Source organism: Oenanthe melanoleuca, chromosome 1 (genome assembly GCF_029582105.1).
Source record: "Oenanthe melanoleuca isolate GR-GAL-2019-014 chromosome 1, OMel1.0, whole genome shotgun sequence".
Lineage (NCBI taxonomy): Eukaryota > Metazoa > Chordata > Aves > Passeriformes > Muscicapidae > Oenanthe > Oenanthe melanoleuca.
In genome coordinates, this window is record NC_079333.1 from 44525813 (window position 1) to 44545957 (window position 20145).

General features: G+C 42.5%; 1 protein-coding gene across 1 annotated transcript in view; it reads right to left on the bottom strand.

Annotated features, from left to right (window-relative positions):
* SPATA13 (spermatogenesis associated 13) overlaps window positions 1-11775 on the bottom strand; it is a 71542-nt gene extending 59767 nt beyond the window's left edge. Inside the window, exon 1 of the mRNA XM_056516480.1 lies at window positions 11681-11775. Within this exon, the coding sequence (XP_056372455.1) occupies window positions 11681-11752 (72 nt within the window). The 5' untranslated portion in view covers window positions 11753-11775. The remainder of the gene's footprint in view (window positions 1-11680) is intronic.
* Window positions 11776-20145: the final 8370 nt, after the last annotated feature.

Consider the following 20145-nt stretch of genomic DNA (forward strand, 5'->3'; position numbering starts at 1 on the left):
TTGGGAGGCTATCAGCTTGACTAGGCATGATTTCCCTTTTGCAAATCCACTTTTTTTCAATTTCTTCCATAAATGGCTTCCAGGAAGATTTGATCTACCTCCTTCCCAGGGACTGAGATGAGGCTGCTTAGCCTACACTTTCCCAGATTTTCATTCCTGCTCACAGAGGCCACCCTGTAGCCCCCACAGACCAAACTCTGCCATGTAAACCCACTACACTCTTGTATTCTTCTGTCTGATGTTTAAGTTATCAGGAGCTCCTTGTTCACCTCCTGTCTTCCTTGCTTGATTTCCTGCTTGTAGGACTGGAACATTCAAGAGGTGATTCTTGCAAGTCAACTACCTGTCTTCACTCCAAGATTTTATACCACAGAAACCTTCCAAGGATATTCCTGAAGAGGGCAAAGCCTCCTGTCTTGAATGCCATGGCTGTGATTCTGCTATTTCTTTCCTCCTTTTCCTCCTTCTGCTGTTTGTTTACTCATCACTATGGATCACTGCAGCTAAAGCTGCTCCCAGCCTTCACATGCTCAGCCATGTATTTCTTGTTTGTAAGCTCAGGGAGGTCCAGCAGAGTGCTATTTCTCACTGGCCCCTCAGTCACCAGGGTCAGGAGGTTGTTCTCAATGCACCCCAGAAATCCCCTGGGTTGCTTGTGCCCTGCAGTGTTGTCTCTCTGACAGATTTGGGAATGGTGTAAGTTGCCCCTGACAACCAGGATTTCCATCATGACATGGTTTAGCATCTGGTAATATTCATGCTGCAGAATTTCTGTCTTTGATTGCTCCTGGTTGAAAATCTGTTACATTTTCAGAAGACCATTTCCTCTCTGGAAACTACCATTGCATTTTACAACCACTGCCAGCAGTCTCAACCAAAGCTAAGAAGTCTTAAGAAGCCTTGGACACTAAATATACAGCAGTATTTTCATACTGGTGACCCGAGTTTGGGCATGTTAACAAAACAACATATCTTTCTCATGCTCCACAAGTACAAGAGTTCTCTTTCAGGCCTTTCTTCCATTACCTTTTGCTATCTCAAAGCCCAGTTGAAAAATGTGGAAACATGGAATACACAGTTAACCTACCAACAGTTCATGCCAAATCTTCTACTATAGTCAGAATACAGAAAAACAGAAAAAAAATAAATTACGTTAAGGCTTCAGAGTCTTAACAGCCCCACACAATACAAAGCAGGCTCTGAAAAAAGGGCAATTCCCCCTGCAAATATTTAGGTTAGCAACTGCAAAGTAATCCAGGCACAGCACTATTCATAAGACCAATTCATCACCAGGTCATACAAGGCAATTAGGCCTGGACCCTAGATGCAGAGGGGAGCAGATTAACAACCACCAAGATGTTTTAAGTGATCCTGGTTTATTTTTAACAATATTTTAAAGCCTCTGAGAAGATTAATTCCTCAGTCCAAGCCTCTGCATTCCCTTGCTGCTGCCAAGGTAAAATGATGTACTAATTTAGTTCTCAGCATAGGAATTTTCATTGTAGGACTTGGGAGTAACACTGTTTTGATGCTGCTAATGTTGATGCACAAGAAACACCACTGTCCTCAGCTTTGAAAGTTTGATTTCTTTGCAACAAGATGAAAAAGTTCCTAAAATAATCCATAAAAGCAAAACCTGCTCATGTGTGTTCTTCAATCATGAGACCCTGTTTCATAGGGAAGATTGTAAAACTTCCAACAAGTACGTCACCTCTTTGGTATTAACAGGATAATACCAAAATAAGCCAGTTTCTTACACTGAAGATAAAATCCATCTGATAGTATAAAAATACAATAAAAATATCTGTTGTGAAACATAGCAGATAAGATGTCAGTATTTAAAATTAAAATAAAAAGGTATGCTGGAAATAAATAATGAAATATCCAGGGCAAAATCTTTAGTCATACTTCTGAATCTTGTTCTCAAGATAAAGTTCTTAGGAAGGACCTGCTGCATTAAATTGGACCAAAGGCCATCTAACTCTCTTGTCTCCAAGTGGCTTAAGGAGGAGCAAGAAAGAAGATGAATACAGGAAAATTTTCCCTTTATTTTACTTTTTCATCTTCTGGGAGTCTACAGTTTAGAATTTTCCTAAATCACAGGCTGCATTCAGAATACACTGTTTTCTAGTCCTCTTGGGGCAGTTTTCCACAAATTGTTCTGCTTCCTCTCTGTTTGCATTAATTCTTTGGATTCTATATCCTCATATCTCACTAAGTTTCCCATAATTATTTGCCATAATTAATTGGTAGCCCAAGTGAAATGTATTCCTTATGGTTCAATTTTAGTCTCCTGCCCAGATGATGCCATGTCTATTTGGAAACCTAGTTGCACTGAAGAGTGCTGAGAGCTGGGTGCTTCCAGCCTCCCAAATATGGATGCTGAAAGAGATGAAGTATCAAAGACAGGATGGGTTTCCAGAAGAAAATTTAAATGAGAAATTTAAAATTTAAATGGTGGCCATACTTGCTTCTTGTACCATTGGAAGGAGATTCCTGGTTTTTAAAATCTCAGTGACTGTAATATACAAATGTTAAATAAATAATTCATTCCTTAAAAGCATGATGTCAATCTTTTGTTTTCTAACTTTTCTACATGCTTCTTGTATTTTATGCTGTCATTCAGGTTTTAAAGTAAAATATTTAACTCAGTTTTCTTACAAGCTGAAAAGTCAAAGCCCTACTGTTCCCCAAAATTTCCTTGTTCTCTCTCAGCAGCCAGTGCACCAGGAAGTGTAAATTCCATGCTAACCTTTTCTCCAGTGTGTTCCACAAGTGTGTGACAATGAAGTATTTAGCAAACTTGGCCATTTTCTTCCTGGATAGCTAAGCTGTTTCATCAGCAACATAAAAATATTTTAACAACGCAGCAACAAACCATGCAATGTGCCAAGGAGCCACAGAGCCCTTGCTTCATTGTTGGGAAGTTACTTTTAATTACAAGGTCCTGATTAACACACTGGAACAAAGCAATAGCTTACTTCAAACAGTTCCAAGTCATTGTACTTAAAAATGCTGACCCTTGTCATAAGCAAGGACAAGTGACGGAACAAAAGGAAAACTGTTTTGGCTCTGAGTGAATTCCAAGTTCCACGACAGAACTTTGCAGAAACCCAGTAATCTATAAAAGCCAGCTTTCAAACATGAATTTTGTAGTACCATCCATAAACAGCCAAACTCTTCCCATTAGTAGCCCAAATCTCAAACTGACAGTGTCATTCAAGGACTTGTTTTAAAACAAGTTTTCTGTACAGGATTTTCCTTTTTAAATCATGCATTGATTATTTCTACTTGGTGCAACTTGGCATAACTTCTTCCTCTTTCTCCCCCTCCTCCTCCTTCTTCTTCTTCTTAGCATTATCATTATTATTTAAACACTGTTTATTTTGTTTGTTAATTGACTGAAGCATTTTACTCCTACATTTTGCCCAGAGGCACCATTATCTGTTTCTTAGAAAAAGTATTCTGGGTGTAATTGAGTCTCTGCAATAGTATTAATGCAGGGGCAGATCCTGGCTTCATTTGAAGCTCTTAGCTGCAGTTCTTCCATACGGAAGTAAAACATGAAAATACCATAATTAAGTTGAAAATAAAGGAGAATGAAGAAGTGAAGAAATGCACACCTCATCATAGCAATGTTAAGCATGGTAAAGCATCCTGAAGCTTTTGTAGAGAGGTTTCCTTCTTTAGAAAGAAGGAAGCAACTGACAAAACATGGGCTAAGCTGAGCAGCTTCTGCACTGCTGCCTCAAGAGGGTACCTAGGTGAGTTGCTGAACATCTGAACTTTGAACATTACAACAGACTCTTATTTTCTGCTGCTGCACGTGCATGAAAGCCTCCTTTATTTTCTCATCCCAGGAAACGGAAGCCACATGAAAAAGAGCACCTTCAGAATACGTAAGCAGTGCTGGCAAGTTTAATCCAGAGCCATAGAATACAAATAGAATATAAACCACTGGGATGATTAATTTGTGAAAATTTCTACTCCTTAATTTAATCAGAAAACAAATTATAAACTTGGCCAAGATAAATGGTCAATTACTTATTAAAGCTAACAGGATGCAGCTGATAGGGCCTAGTAGATAAGTCAAAGTCACTTTTATCTGGAGTCCAATGGGCGAGTCCAATAGGATGGTTTGGGTGAATGAAAGACATGAGTTGTTTTAAATAAGACAGCTGGCTCTTGCACACCAAATTAACTCTTACTTGATGCTACCTGTGCAGTGGGAAGTTGGCCTCCCAATGGCAGTGCTGGTAGCCAGGAGTGTGTGTAAAGCCCTGTCCTGGAAAGCCAGGTTACAGCACAGTTAAACTGATCAATGAGCCTTGCCTTAAGCCAAGCAGCGTTGGTCCCACAGACTGCACTGTAGCTGCAGGTCAGGCACTTTCTGGCTGAGTCGGGTACAGAGAACAGATGTGACACAGAGACAAACATCTCAGACTTAGGTGATACTGTTCAAGTGTTAATCTGTCTCACCTCCCCCTGCCCAGAGCCAACATATGGCTTGGAGGAAGTTGTGTGTATTAGCAGGGATTGAATTTGCCCCTGGTTGGACCCGGGATAAAGGAGCTGCTGACACAGTATGTACCAGCCTTTCTCTGCAGTTCTTGTGTGCTGAGTACCCCTCAGCTCTCCTGCTGAACCTCAGGCTCAATGGCACTGTTAGACCAAAGAACTAATCAAACCAAGCTCTTCACTACTGTTGTCTCCATTTAAGGTCAACCTACTTAACACTCAAAATACTCTCATAAAACACACACAAAATTTAGTCAAATTGAAAATCAAACGTTGCTATGGAACATGTGACTGTTTCAAGGATTAAGTGTCCTGAACAGAGATCTTAGAACAAAGATGGATTTTGAAAAAATTTTAGCTTTTCATTAGCAAGAAGCACAACATTCTTCTTCTCTTCCATTTCCCCTCCAGGAAGACAAAGAAGGGAAAGAGACAGAGGAATGTTAAATGATGTGATACCTCAGACACAAAATTCTCCGTAATGGCATAGGTGCTTGCTTTGTTAACGGGGCACTCTGTGCCAACAGTATAGGTACATAGAGATTTAGGAGGCTCTCTGTGTTCAACACACTGGCTGCTGGAATTTGTACTGCACTTGGAGCTAGATTAAAATTGTCTGACAAATAACTCTTATCACAACAATGTGTATTGTTATCTGTTGTCATGGCTTCAAGTAATGACACTTCAGGTAGCAAAAGTAAGCCATGATTTGTGTTCCTATTGAATCAAATTGCATTTGACTAGTGTGAATTGGGGGATAAACATAAACTATTTTCCTTCTCTTTCAAATAATCCAGCTAATACAAGTGAAACAACTTCTCCAGAACTACTATACCTATGTACAATGTTAATACTTTGAGAATAACAGCAAAATCAAATTCTCAAAAGACCAAACAATGCAAAGGACTGTCCCTCTCCCAGAACAGAACACTAACTAAAATAAGGCATTAGCAAGAATGGTTAAATACAGACTGATAACTGTGTGACTACAAAACAGAAAATGTGATGCTTGTATTTGTAAAGGAGGAGGTTTGCCTGGAAAATTAACTAACTCTTAAGCCTGAATCTGAACTTGATAAGATTTTACAGTCAAATCTGAAGGATCGCCTGAGATGTGGGGAGCTCTGTTCTAAGTGACTAGGAATCATGTACCATAAAGAAATTGATGACAGTAGAGAGGAGTGGTAGCTGCGCACAGTGAAAACAAGAAGGTAAGGCAATTTCAGGGATCAACTAGGAACAGGAAAAAGTGATGTGATGGTCCTTATGAATGTGGCAGTCAGGGCAAACACCACTGAGGCCCAAAGAGATAATTTACTGAGCCTGTAATTAAAGCAGCCCTTTGCCTCTACAGGGAGGCAGAAGTGTCATAGAACTGTCATTCCCTGATCAACAATGACCGCTTCTACCTGTCTTGAAGTTTTACAGGTCTGTTCTGTATGAAGCTACAGACCAGGAGTCAGTGACACAAAACACAGTTACTGTAAAGTAAAGGTTTTTATAGAGAAATAAACTTTGTAGAGATAATGAATTCTGTGTCACAGACAGTTTACCTCCCTGCTTCTTCCTGATACAGACTGTTCCCTACTGGGGAGAACTCAGTAGCTTTCACTGATTTTTTCCTCCATGAACTTTTTCCTTCAATAATCCCTAGTCATTTATCACCACTAGATACCTTTTCTCTAAAGAAAGGCTTGTAATTTTCCTCTGCCGTATAGGTTCTCAGCCTGGCATTTTCATCTGAAATGAGATGCTCAAAGCTTAGTTATTTCCTCCTGATTTTTATTTTTGTTTTCAGAGGAAGGGCAAAAACTATTTGGGCTTTTTACCTCATGGATTCTTTTACAGAAGATTGGTATGTATGGCCCAAAGAACCAATTTGGCCTGCTTTTTTGCCCAAAATTCACAGGCAAATGATACAAATACAGCTGCAAAGATCTTCCAGTCTCTGCCTTACCTAGCACAGAGCTGCTCAAAGCCCTGATATCCGCAGTCACACCTCACTTCATGCATGTAAGGTTTAACACGTAGGAGCTATTTAAACTCTTCCAGGAAGGTCAAAGGGAAGACTTACAACCAATACAACATAATACCCTTCATGTTCTCATTATCTACCTGCCACATCTGGTACCAGTGTTTTGTCATGAACATTGTATGTGTGTGTTTGTCCTTGTGTGTATATAGTAATCCATCAAAGCATTCTTAGATTAATACACTGTAAGGAGACCCTGACATGAGCCAGGTTCTCTCCTTGGCTACATGCTTGTCTCAGCATTTTGCAATTCTACAATGTGCTAGGGAAGAACGATTTCATGCAGGAAAAAAATTTTCTCTTTTAATAAGTGATGCCAGCCACTAAATCTCTACATAGAATGGTAAACTTGTCACAACTAGAAATAAAATCTCTTAATCAGCAGATTCAAACTTGTGTGATTTTTCTTTTTGCTTCACTTTACTAATTGGTCAGTTGTGCCAGATAATTTGCTTAAATCTGAAGCAGACCAGAAAGCCTAAAAATAACATGTCAATGGTTAGACTGTGCAATTTGAGTTACTAGTTTTACACAGTGGGGATTTACATTGTCTTGGCTAGTCTTTGAATATGTTGGCCTATAAAACCAGAGGTCTCTCCAGGAGCAAATGATCTATCTGCTGCCCCAGCAGTGCAAAATACAAACTGATTTCCTTGAAGATGGGGCTGCTTTTGACAGTTGCAGAAAAGGGTGTTGAGCCAGCCCCCTACTAAATCAATTCATTACACAACTGCCATTCAAAAGCTGTCCACGCTTCATGAAGCATAGGAGGATTGCTGCTGCTGCTGCTGCTCTATGCTGCTGAAGGAGCTCAGCCACAGCTGTAATTCTCATCTAGTCGGGAAGCTTGTTAAAATCCTCTAATTAAAACCCTCCATGGCCTTATTCAAGTCCTTCTTGCAGCCCTTGACCTTTTCCCCTCAGCTGGGACACATACAGGTATGGCAGTCTGCTATATCACAGCAGGCAGGAAAAGCATTATGGTTTCCAACTCCTAGATTTCCCCACAAATACTTATGTCTTCCACACTTACTATTGTGTTGAATAGAATACAATGACACTATGTCATGAAATGTAAAACTTGTGGATCACCTACCTGCTGACCTACTTTTACATGGCTATTACTTTCTTTAAGAAAAAAAAAGTTCCAGTATTTTAAGTTATTAATTGGGCAGGGAATAGACAAAAATACTGCATCAAAAATCAGAAATATCTATGATACCATCACATCAAAAGGTTCAAATTACCATAAATAATTTGCCTTTATCTTCTTCCCTTTAAGTATTGCATATGAAAAACATTCATGCAACTCATTAAGAGGTACCAACTTTTTTCTGAGTAACAGCTTTAGTTTATCAGAGCTTCTTCATGAATTCTTGGAAATGAATGCTGCTTATGTTCTTCTAGGACTCTGAAAACAGAATATGCAGAGACAGCAGCATCAAGGACTGGCAAACCACTCTGTTCCTTGTGTGCTGGAATCTAAAGGACAGTTATATTTAAAAGACAAAAACTGCAGGAGAAACAGGGACTAAAACAGATACAGTAAATAGACAATGTTCTTTTCAAACCTCATGGGACATGTTGGTATTCTATGAGAGGAAAAACAAAAACTTGTAATTAAATATGTGATTGTCTGGGAAGATTTATAGCCCCTCAGAGAACAGATGACATATGATGCCACCATCAGGAACGACAATTGCAAATTGGAAGAAAGGCAACAAGCCATTGAGAACTTTGGCATATTTGATTGTTATTCATTCAAGATTTGCTTGCTGATTGTACTAATCAACAAAAAGAAAGAAGCCTTTGGAAAGGATTTATAATGTCTACAAGGAAATCCTCATTTCCCTGAGAAGTGCATCGAATTGGTGCTCCATTTCTTCAGGAATTATGCCCATCAATTTCATGCAAGGGCATGAAAGAAGAGGGCAAGGAAAAACTAACTTGGTTTTGCATTCCCTTGTGAGTCCTACCTGCTCAAACAATTCATTCTTCCATCCAGAGGCTGCAGAGAGGCAATGAGACACTCAGACATGCTGCTGCTATGCATGTGCACATCCTGGGATGTGGGGCATAGCCCACCATGTCCATGAGACAAAATCCCTGTCCTTAGGCAGAAACACATGGCTCTCCTAGAGCTTCCCACGACTCCTGTATTTCCAACAAGGAATTTAGTTCAGAGTGTGACAAGTGTCCACACCACACAGTGCAGTCAAGATTTTGTATCTACCACATCTTTGTCCTGGAGAAACTGGCTGTTCATGGCATGGACAGGTGCTCTGTTTACTGGGTAAAAGCTACATGGCTGAGGCCAGAGTGTGGTGGTGAATGTGCGTCCATCTGGCAGGTGGTCATCAGTGTTTCCAAGGGCTTGCTGTTGGGGCCAGCCGTGTTTAATATCTGTATTGGCTGTCTGGATGAAGGGATACTCAGAGTTTATCTTAGAACTTTATACTAATTTCAGGCAGAACCAAAGAACTCGATCCCAGAGCTCTTATCTATGATATTAGCTGCAGTGAGTTAGAGTGGAAGCCCACCAAGGTGAATGGCAATTCAGAGAGCTTTGGATGAGATCCCATAAGAGCAAAAGGTTACAGGAGTGAGACTCAAAGCAGACCACTGGCCATGACAGTAAAGTCAGCCAGGCACACTCTACTACTAATACTGTTATAGTGACATAACACACGAGGTGTACATCTTTGCAGGTCTGCAGGCTTCCATTTAGGGGCCTGAACAGTTGGGGAAGGAAGTGGCAGGAGGGACTGACTGCCCTGGCACACAGTATGGAACAAGCACTGCATCTGGGGGGAATGTAGGGTCTCACTCACTGCTTCCAATCCTCTTGCAAATCCCCACTAGTTAAGTTGAAGAGCTTTAAGTTACTGCCATAATTCTACTGTTATGTTTTCACATGTATTCAAACTCCTACACAACACAAATTATTCTAATTTTAGGATTTAGCTTTATAACCATTTAGAAAACTTAATTTGTCTCTCAATCACACCTCAAGGCCCAAGCTCAGGGGCACACAGCTGTCAAAAATCTTCAAGAGGAAATGTGAAGGAAAGAAAAGCAACCCTTCTCATGTTAAACTCTGTACAGGCAGGGGAATCATAGGGTACTTCTACAGGCACTTGTGTGGAGTAAATAAACTCAGAGCTCTGCATGAATTCTGCACACTGTGCCTGGCAGAATATCCAGAACCCCAGGCAGCTCTTTCTCCTTTACAGGACATCATTGTGGAACCTGTGGCATTCCTTAGGAAATTGGTTATGATAGGAAGCTCTCAGGTAAGGCTTGGGGAAAACAACAGTCCCCAAAGTGGTGACAGAGCTGGAAGGAGGTGGCACAGGCTGGCCAATGCGAGCATGAAAGCAGCAGCAGGATCCAGGTAGGAGAGCAGAAGTGAACCGGGCTGGAGGAGATGTGAGTGTGATGAGGAAGGACCATCACATCCTGAGGAGAGCAAGGGGTGGGAGGAGAGGTCTATGAAGACAGAGGGGCCTCCAAGTGGTGACCTGGAGAGGCAAGAGAAAACCATCAAGGAGAAGCTGGGCCTTCCCAAATGATTCCTCTCTCTTGGCAGTGAAGGAAAACTTAGGGAAATATGCAGATTAAACAAAGGAGTGAAGAGCTACAGTAACAAAGAGCTACAGTAATGTAAAAAGGGAGGTAGAAAAAAGAAAATTTCACTGAAACACGTTATCATTTTCTTTTTTTTTTTTTTTTTTAAGAGTGAAAAAATCGGAAGTAGCCCCAGAAACTTTCAGCTCACATACAGCCAGCACATACACAGCTCACCTGAGGTCTGTGGCCTTGGCAGCATTGTGAGTGTTTTATTTTCACTGACATAAACCATTCATGAACCATTTCTCCAATGCATTATGCACAAACAAGCTTTCCTTTCTCATAGGTATTTCTTCCTGCCACTGGGATTTCATCTCCTAAACCAAATATTTTTATGCATGGAACCACTGAAAGAAAACAAGTCTGAGACTTCCCACTAATTACTGCATTTCCCAGGAGTTCTCCTGCAGTGTCTGGAGCCAGGGTCCCCTGCCACACGTTTGATTTTGTGGAGTCTTTCCATTTTATGACTTTGGAAGCAACTGGTGGTGTTTATTGATCTTTGCACACAGCTGTTCTTTTCCTACAGGAGCACTGAGATGGTTATTCTTTGGTCTGATACATGAGGCCCCATTTTCTGTTTCAGGGAATTGAGGAGGCAGAAGCTTTTTAAGACTCTGAGTTTGTGGGTGTAAAGGAAGCAGAAAATGCTACACACAGGCTTCACTTTCACAGTAAAAAATGTGCTGGTGTGATGAATTTCAAAATCCCGTGAGCTAACTATCCCAAATGAGACTTGGTACACAAGGGTAGGGTGGGGGAATTGGCAGGGATCTGTGCTGGTAAAGGAGATATGAGCCACGGACAGCTCTACAGGGGAAGGACGGTGGAACACCTACACAAAAAATGCCGGCTACACATCTCCTCATGTCCCAGACAACACTTGAATCCCCCTCAGCAACTTACACTATTCCTCAGCCATCCTAACTAATTTCTAATACTGGGAGATCAGACATGATCAGGAATGACCACATGCACATGCAAGACCTGACTCATGCAATAACAAAAAGCACAAGCGCCCACGACCCCCATATAACCCCAAACCGGGGATAGCATCACTCGAGTGGATTGCATTTCAAGCTTCAGCGCGGGTCGCAGTTCCACGGCACCCCGGAGCCGCAGAGGCCGGCGGCTACTGCCTAGGGTCTCCTGCCAGGGGTATCCCCAGAACCATTCCCCGGACACGGCATCTCCCAGGGGTGGTCCTGGCAGAGCCCCCACTCCAGTCTGGGTATCCCCAGAACCATCCCCAGGACACGGCATCTCCCAGGGGTGGTCCTGGCAGAGCCCCCACTCCAGTCTGGGTGTCCCCAGAGCCATCCCCAGGACACGGCATCTCCCAGGGGTGGTCCTGGCAGAGCCCCCACTCCAGTCTGGGTATCCCCAGAACCATCCCGGGACACAATCACTCTCGAAGCTCCGGGATGCTGGTGGGCCCTTATAAAGTGGCGAGGGAGCGGGGAAAGAGCCCGAAAGGGAACTCGTGGGAGCAAAGCCCACCTTACCGCTCTGCCGACTCCTCAGAAAGCGCAGCAGACGCTTGCACGCACAGAGCTTTCCCAAAAATCGCATCGGGATCTCCGCTCAGCCCGAAGCAAAGCAGGGGCGCTCTCACCGTCCCCGGCCCGCCCCGTGAACAGCCGGGCTTCCCTCCGGGAGGATTCCCAGCCCCCCAAGCGCCCCGGGAGCCCCGGAGGCGCCGCCGCCCCCGAGCCCTTCCCCTGCCTGCTCCGCTCTGCCCGGGGGCAGGAACAGCTGGGAGGGTGTCCGCCCCATAAATTTTTCCCCAGTCTTCTGCATCAAGTCCTGGAGAAGAATGCCTAAATCCCGTCTTTTGTTGACATAGTAACCACGTTTAAGTTTTTGCCCCCTCAGAAGACCTGTGCATAAAATAATTAATTATGTGAAAGATTTATCCGGCGTGCAACGGGCTGTTTTGTATGGTTTTATCTGTCCGAGGAAGAAATATAAACTAGATTTCCCACCCAGACCAAGGAGTTGCTTCATTACAGCAGATAATATTTAGGACTTCCACAAGTCTTTGAAAGAAATGTAATATCAAGTAAAAGGGAAAAAAAACCAAAACTTTTTCAGATAAACAGCTTATTTCTAATACCTAAGTGAAGTAAAGTTTAAGGAACTTTTCAGGAGGTCACAAAATGTTTTGTATTTTCCCTCTAACTTATTCACATATATTTATCCGATTTCTCCAAACGTGCTTAAAATATTTTAAAAGTTCCCAACTAAATTTGTAAATCTACAGCAGATACTGTGAGAAAGAGCAGAGGGTCAGAAACAAATAAAGCCTGTGGAAGACTTTGCTTTCCCAGTTCTATGGAGATGAGCCCTATGGAGATGAGCTCTTTAGTCTCCGGGCAGTGAAGAGAAGAAAGATAAAAGAGAATTGTACTGCAGGGATCACGTGGGGCTTAATGGGTTTTAATGCATCCCCTCATCCAAACTACTGCCACCCTACACAGACCTGCATGCAGATTTCTAGCCCTTTTACTGGTAATTTAGGCTATGGGAGCAGCCTGGCAGGCTTGTGCAAACCATGCTACCCTGCAGGGCTTTTTTGACCCTAGTTGCAAAAGGATGGGGGTGGGGGGTAAAACAACAAAACCCGAACCTTAGTATTTCGAGTTGAAAAGAGCCTTACAAGCAATGTTTCAGGTTTTTTTAACTCAATGCTGCCTTAAAAACTACCTGATTTACAAATATCTTTCGGGATCTAATTGTGTATTATTTACTACAGACAACTTTCTCTCTCATCAGGGTTAAATGTGGCTTAAGCTTTCAAGCAGCAGAGCACATAAAGAGTGAGAGAGTGAGCATTTTCCTCCAGCCTTGGAATTCATTGCAAGTGACCATAACCTTTCCCTCAACACTCAAGCAACTTCATTTTCTTCACATCATGCTCATTCTCTTCTTCCCCCCTGCCCCCCAGAAACAAAACAAAACAAAACAAAACAAACAGAACATAAAAAGAAACAAAAAAATCAGAAAAGTTCTTAATCCACATCTTTTTACTGGGCTGTAGTTGAGAATAATTTCCTGAGCTGCCATTTAAATGAGAAAAGAGAAGAGAGAAAGAAAGGAGAAGCTTAAATGTGCATTCACAGCTTTGCAAGTCACACCCTTTGATGACGTTTCATTATGCTTCTTAAGAATGGATTCTGAAATACAGTCCCAGCATCAGTACGTATTACTCAAATTATCATCAGCTCATGTCCTGATCCCATACCAACTATATAGGTGATATTTTAAATGTTTTATATGTTTTAATGAGCTGGTAGGTATTATGAAGCTTGTAAAGCTCTGACACTAATACCATGCCGCTGTGTATTTAACTGTGCATGTGAAGACAAAATATTTTCAGTAGACAAGGTTTAATAATGTTTTTAATATATTTCAAAGCAGGTCTAAAAGAGTGGACCACTAGTCTTGGACTCTGGCTCCATGGATGATTCAGTGAAACCCATGGAATGACTGGAAGTGTTTGTAGCTCTGGTGGCTCCAAGGTGATGTGAGGGAGCTACGCTGCTAGCCAGATCTTCTTTGGACTTGCTGTTGGGCTCGGTTTGACACTGCACCCGAGCAACTGGTGACCACGAGCTGCAAGGCTCATCATTTCCTTGCATCCTTTGCCCCAGTTTGTGTTTGCCTTGCACTGCAACTGTGCTGGGGCAACTGAGGCAGCCGTTTCAGCAGGCTGATCCAGTTGAAAACCAGTGCACCCAAAAGCCATCATTTTCCATTTCATCAACTTGTTAAATTGACCTGGCTACAGCTGTGCAACTGCTGCATCCAGGGCAGATGGGTGGGTAGTGCAGGGGGACAGCAGAACAGCAGTCCCTACTTGCTCTAGGTTATTTGTATTATTAATTTCCCATCTAAGCTTTTTTGTGCCCAGTCAAATGGGATAACACTCTCTCTTTGTCCTGTAGATTGTAAACCACTGGGTATAGAAAATCAGTTTTCACAAACTCAAAAACTCAACTTTGAATAATATATCATAATCCAGCAAAAACCGATAAAATATACAAAACGTTAAGCTGATTTATTTGTGTACATTGTGCATACAAAACGAATATTCCAATGTTTGCAAAATTATAAGTACTAAAGTCACTCTTCTTTTTGTAAATTGAGCCCAGATCCATGAAGTAAGCTATTAATTATTACTTATGGGGGTAAGGGTGGGGGTGTGAAGTCATGTATGTTCCATAGTATTTTTCAATATCGTTTGTACTAAATCTGTTTAGCTTCTTTTTTTCTGAAAACTTTTATACCAAAATGTGAAACAACATGATTGCTCTGTTTACTTTAAAATTTTGTAATAATTAGATTGTCTTAAGACATATAGATAACTAAGAATTGTGGCAATTTGACATATGGTAACAGAAAGTTGCACAGGCACACTTACTAGACCTGCTATTGAAGATGAACCTCTACAGTGATGAGAGGGCAGAAAAGTCCTACGGCCTTTAGTAAGGATGTTTTAGAAAGCAAAGAAGTGAATGAACTCAAGAAATGGGCTCTGGCCCAGAGCTACGAATGCAAAGAATTAGCAGCTGCTTAGTGCTGTGTTTGCAAATGCTCTGGTTCCTGTAGAAACACCTAATCCTTCCTGAAATCTGGCCAGAATTTAAGGTTAAGTGTAGACAGTAAAAGGCTGTTCTCATTACCTCCTTCTTATCTGTATGGTCTGTTTTGTGTGACAATGGATTTTCGGCTAGAATTTTAAAGCTTAATTATTCTGGCCATGTATTCGGCATCCATTTACATTGCAATGTGTGCCTAAAACCTATTTGCTGGGGGATGCATGGTGAGGTGGGAAGTTTGGGTATTGCCTTAGCCATAGGGAATAAAACAATATAAGGAAAGGCCAGGAACCCACAAAGCCCTTAATGCAAATCATAAACTTTCTATAGGCACTCTTGAACTATCCTATAGAATGTGATACTGATTTATGTCCAGCAACGGAAGTCTCAAATATCCTTTCAACAGTACCTGGAGGGATTAGCAGATTGTCAGAGTTGGGGCTGAGAACTCTTTCCCATTTTATGATTGACCTACTAGGTGCTCAGACCATAAACAGAGTTTCACAGAATTTCCTTGGGGTCCTACTCAGTCCAGCAAGACACAACCCATAAAAAGCCACAAAATACTGAGGCAAACTGAAAAGACCAAACCCAGAATAAAAGCATGCAGGAAACAAACAAGATTTGTGGTCCCCTCTTTAAAAAGCTAAAGCTGAAACTCCTGGTTTTTGGAGGGTTGCCTCTAACCCAAAGCAGATCAATCAACTGAGCTCATTTTGTGGCTATTTCCTTTGCTCAAGCTTTCTAAACTGTGCACGTGCCCCTGTTCAGTATGGTGTTCTGGAAAGCATCTCAACATTATCTTATTTTTGATCTTTATTGAATGTGGGCCCTAAATACCACCGTTGTGGATATATCAGCTGTAGCAAACAGACCATGACTGATGAGGCAGGCATCCTATATTCAGATGGGGATGCAAGTGTGTTTGCTGCCTACAGTTCTTGATGATGAAGCTGTGCCACTCACAGAGCAGCTGGTGATGAAACAGCTGTCATCTTTGTGCTGGAGCTGGAGTTGGTCTGACTTCACCATTCCCTGATCTATCTTACTCAGTGAGCAGCAAAATATTGATTTTCTTCCTGTGGGAAGGTTTTGGCCTGTATCAACTCCTTTACCAGCTTACCACAGATTCAAGATGAGCATCAGTGATGCTCCAAGGGAAACAGCAGGAGTGCACCCAAGTGGAAAGGGAAGAGGGGCTGCCTGGCACTTTTTGCCAGTAGTTATCTTTCAGCCTAGTTCAAATATACTGCCTGACGGTACCCTTAGGACACAGCTAGAGATGTTGTCCAGGCCACAGATTAACAGGGTTAAGAGGTTATTTCTTTATCCCTCTTGCACTTCCATGAAGATTACTGCCTCCTCAAACCTGCCAACAGGGTGGCACCTTTTATATCCTCTCAGTCTCAACATGATCTGGAAAACAAAAATCTCCTGTGAAAATCCCTGAGGCTAGTACAGATCATTTTCATAGAACTGTGCCAGGGAGTGATGAAATGAGCAATTATATCACTGCATCAGAGGGTAAAGTTTCACCAGGTGCATGCTTTAGTTAATGCCTTATTACCACTGAAACAGGGCAGAGTCTCCTCTCTCCCTCCTGGGCAGTTGTCTTTTCACTGACCTCGTGCCAGCTCCACTGTTCCTCGGACAATTTGATGAACCAGTTCAGCTCACTTAACTGACAGAAAATGCTTTTATTTTCCCTGTTTTTAATGGCCTATGAGATAAACCAGCTCACACAGGAGTGACAGAGCATTCAGAATATCCAGTCAGGAACCAGGACTGTGCTTGCTGGGATGCATTTTGTTGGGAAAGAAGAGGAAGAAGGGCTCAGTGTACAATAACATCTTCACATGGGTCAGCTGCAGCCTCCCCTTAACAATAGCTGTTATTGCTATTTCCTAGCTGAGCCTGAGATCTGTCCCAGCACATAATTTACAAGCTGTGGTGAGGATAGATGAATGGTTTGCACAATGTTGAAGACCTTTCATCTTCTCTCAAGGAAAAGCTCTTTCTTGACACAGACAGGAACAAGTCCCAAGAAAGTGTTAATTTGTTTAAAGCTGCTGTGCAGCTCCTTTGCCCTTCAGGGCCCTGGGAGCTTTGAGTCACCAAGGCATCCAATGAGATGATGCAATACTTGTACCTGCCAGAGGACAGTAGGAGGAAAATCAGGAAAACCAGTGGAAGATTAAATGCTCTCTTTCCATCGGGCCTTGTTACATTCATTTGAATTCCTGCCTTCTGATTTACCAGGTTACCTTGGTGATTCTTGACTGCTTTGCTTGCAAGCCTACACCAGCCCCACTCCAGCCCAGGTACAGATGCTGACATCATCTTCCCCCTCCTGCTGGCACTTGCCTGCTAATGAAATACAACTGCACAGAGGAGGAAGGAAATTCAGGGAGTGTCAAATACCAGCTTGAGTGCCAGCATATCATAGCAGGCTGGTGCAGTCACCCCTGGCTTTGCTTCAGAAGGATTTGGGGAATGTCACTTCTTTTTGTGTTATATATTGTAGCAAATACTAGTAGGGTGACATTCTGCTTCCTCCCCTCCTGGCTTTTGTGCTGTGCAGGTTGCTGTAGCTGGTTGTGTTTCAAACAGGACTGAACACTTGTGGGAGTGATTTCAAATTACTTTATAAATGTTCTGCTTACAGGAAGGCATGCCATTTTGAAGAGGTAACTTGCCCTCTAAAAAGGAAAATCCTTTTAAAGGATTTGAACACAACACTTGTGTTCAAATCTCTTGCTCAGCTGACAGGTTGAAAGACCTGCATCCTGCCTTGACTGATAATTTTGGATTTCCTCTTCTAGAGGAATCTTCTGAATCTTCTGGATGAGAAGCGCTCAGAGAGGCAGGAGTCAGAGGCTGTATGCTTTCCCAAGCACAGCCTTCTTGTCACACACCATCCATCAATCAGTCAATCAATCAATACTGGAACATTGTTTTTTAAATGGGTAATATATCTGACTGTAGCCCAACCTGTGATACCAACTCCACTAGTAACCTCTGATCACTGAATGAAGTTAAAATCTGGCTGCCACAGAAAGAAGGTCTTTGCTATCCTCCTCACCAATTTCCCTTTCTTTCCATCCCCATTTCCACATTCCTCCCTCTCCCTATTTACTTGTCATGACTTAATTCTCTGCCATTCTTGTGAGTTGGATTGGCTTATTCTTATTCTGTTATTGGAGCAGTGCCAGAGCTGGTGACAAGGCAAACAGCAAAGATACATGGTGAAGAGAAATGAGAGAAAGAATGGGTGAAGAAGCTGGATTTCACTCTTGCCCAAAATGCAATCTAATCAGGAGTCTGGAGGCAGGGCAGGGTAGGTGAAGGTACACCTTCAGTACAGTGAAGGTAGCAAATCGGGCTGTGCCTGTGTCTGCAGAGGATGCTGCAGTCTGAGGTTCTCCCAGAAAGTCACTGTTTTCCCAGCCTGGTTATAAATAGTTGGAGCCAGCATGAGAGCAAAGAGCTGACCATCATCCACTTCCATGTTCTAGGCAGTTTTGGCATGAGCTTCAGCACTTCCCAGTCATGCTGCACTGAGTGTTCAAGTAACCACAGGAGGAAAGGGTGGTGTGTGGCTGTGGGAGGCATATTTGTCCATTCAAGTTCCCTTAAATAATTCCTCTCTTCCACAAAGCAAGGCACACTCCTTGGCAAAGCACATGGATAGGCCTGGCTACTCAGGCCCCTGGGAACACCAGTCAGGAGAGCAAACCCTCACAGAACCTGCAGCTCCTGTGGACCTCAGCTGGTGGCTACTGTCCTGCTTCCCAGGACTTGCCACATGACCTGCCTTACTTGGAATTTCCAGTTAGCTGGACTGTCTCATGCTGGAAGGCTGATTAGGTCATCTTCTTGCTACAGTGGTCCCATCCCAAAAGAATGACTGAGGAAAATGACTCCCAAGTAGAGAGAGTTGGCCCTTTCCCAGCTGCCATGTGGGAAAATACAGAAAGCCTTTGAGGAGCCAGCTCAAAAGACCTCATGGCACCTGTGCTGAGGTCCTGACAAGATGACTTCATATTTCCTGCCCTAAGGCTTTTTGAGCAATATGTATGTAAAAGCTGAAGCTGAGCATATTTTAAAACTCATCCCTTCTATATGTAATCAGTGCCTTATTAGATTTCCAGCAATGCAAAGGGACTAATAGTTAATTTGGAAGCTACCTGGAAGCAACTTTTTCTTTTATGTTCGCCAGTCTTTTTCCATGTTGCTCCATGTAACTAAATTAAGTGTTCTGATAACAGTGCTAAGAGCAGTGGAAAAGCCAACATATTAAATAAACTTGGCCACCTGTCATATTTTACATGCCCTCTCTTGCTCAATGCCTGGCAGCTGAAGCTATGGCACAGAGTGGAGAGTCCTTGGAATTCACTCTTCCTTGCTTCATCTGAATCTGAATTTGTCGACCTTTACTCTTATCAGTAAACCCAGGAAAGAAACACAGAGCTTTTTGCACAGCTGGTCTGCAGCACAGATGGTTGGAAGCCTATCAGGACCAAAGGAGAAGAGTTGTTTAGAACGGCACTGTGAAATCTTTGAACCTCAGGACTGCAGGAAGACTTCAGTAAAACAGCAGAGTACTGCCAGCATCCAATCCAAACACTACACTGCCAGGATGGCAAGAAAATCAGGAGAAATTTTGGGTTTTTTGGGTTTTGGTTTCCTTGGTTTTGGGGGGGAAGGGGGAGTTGTTTTGTTGTTGTTGTTGTTTTTTATGGCTTGGGGGTTTTTTGTTGTGGGTTTTTTTTGGTTTTTTTATTTGTTTGTTTGGTTTGGTTTTTTTTTATTATTGCCAGGACAATATTATTCTGAACATATCTTCTTCACTGATGGATACTATGGACTTACAGCCGTGTTTTCTTCTCCAGCTGTCAGTTGGAGGTGAGAAGGTGGCTTCCCAAGTTGTCTCTTCTTGGAGCCTAGCAAAGCATGGCAACATCTGTGACCAGATAGCCCAGAATAGGGCCACAGTTCATCTGCTGGAACTTGAGGGCAGGAGCAGGTATGGGGAACAAAGCAGTTCCTTGTTCAGAACAGAATTGTGTTTATTCTGACATGGGTGACACACTGTGGGTGTTGTATTTTCCACTTGTGCCTGTACTGACATCCCACTGTAAGAGTGTACTCAGCAAGTCCAAAATCAAATTAAATCGACTGTGTCCTTAAGAGGACATTTACTCCTGTGTGGAGGTACTTCATTACTTGTTGACAAGTTCTCTGGAAATGTTAGCCTGTTAAGGAGGGTGAGCAGAACCACTTAGAGATTGTAAAAGTTTAGTAGAAGGGTTGACCCCTGCAGAGTTTGGTACCATCACCAATGTGAAAACACTGTTGCTGTCC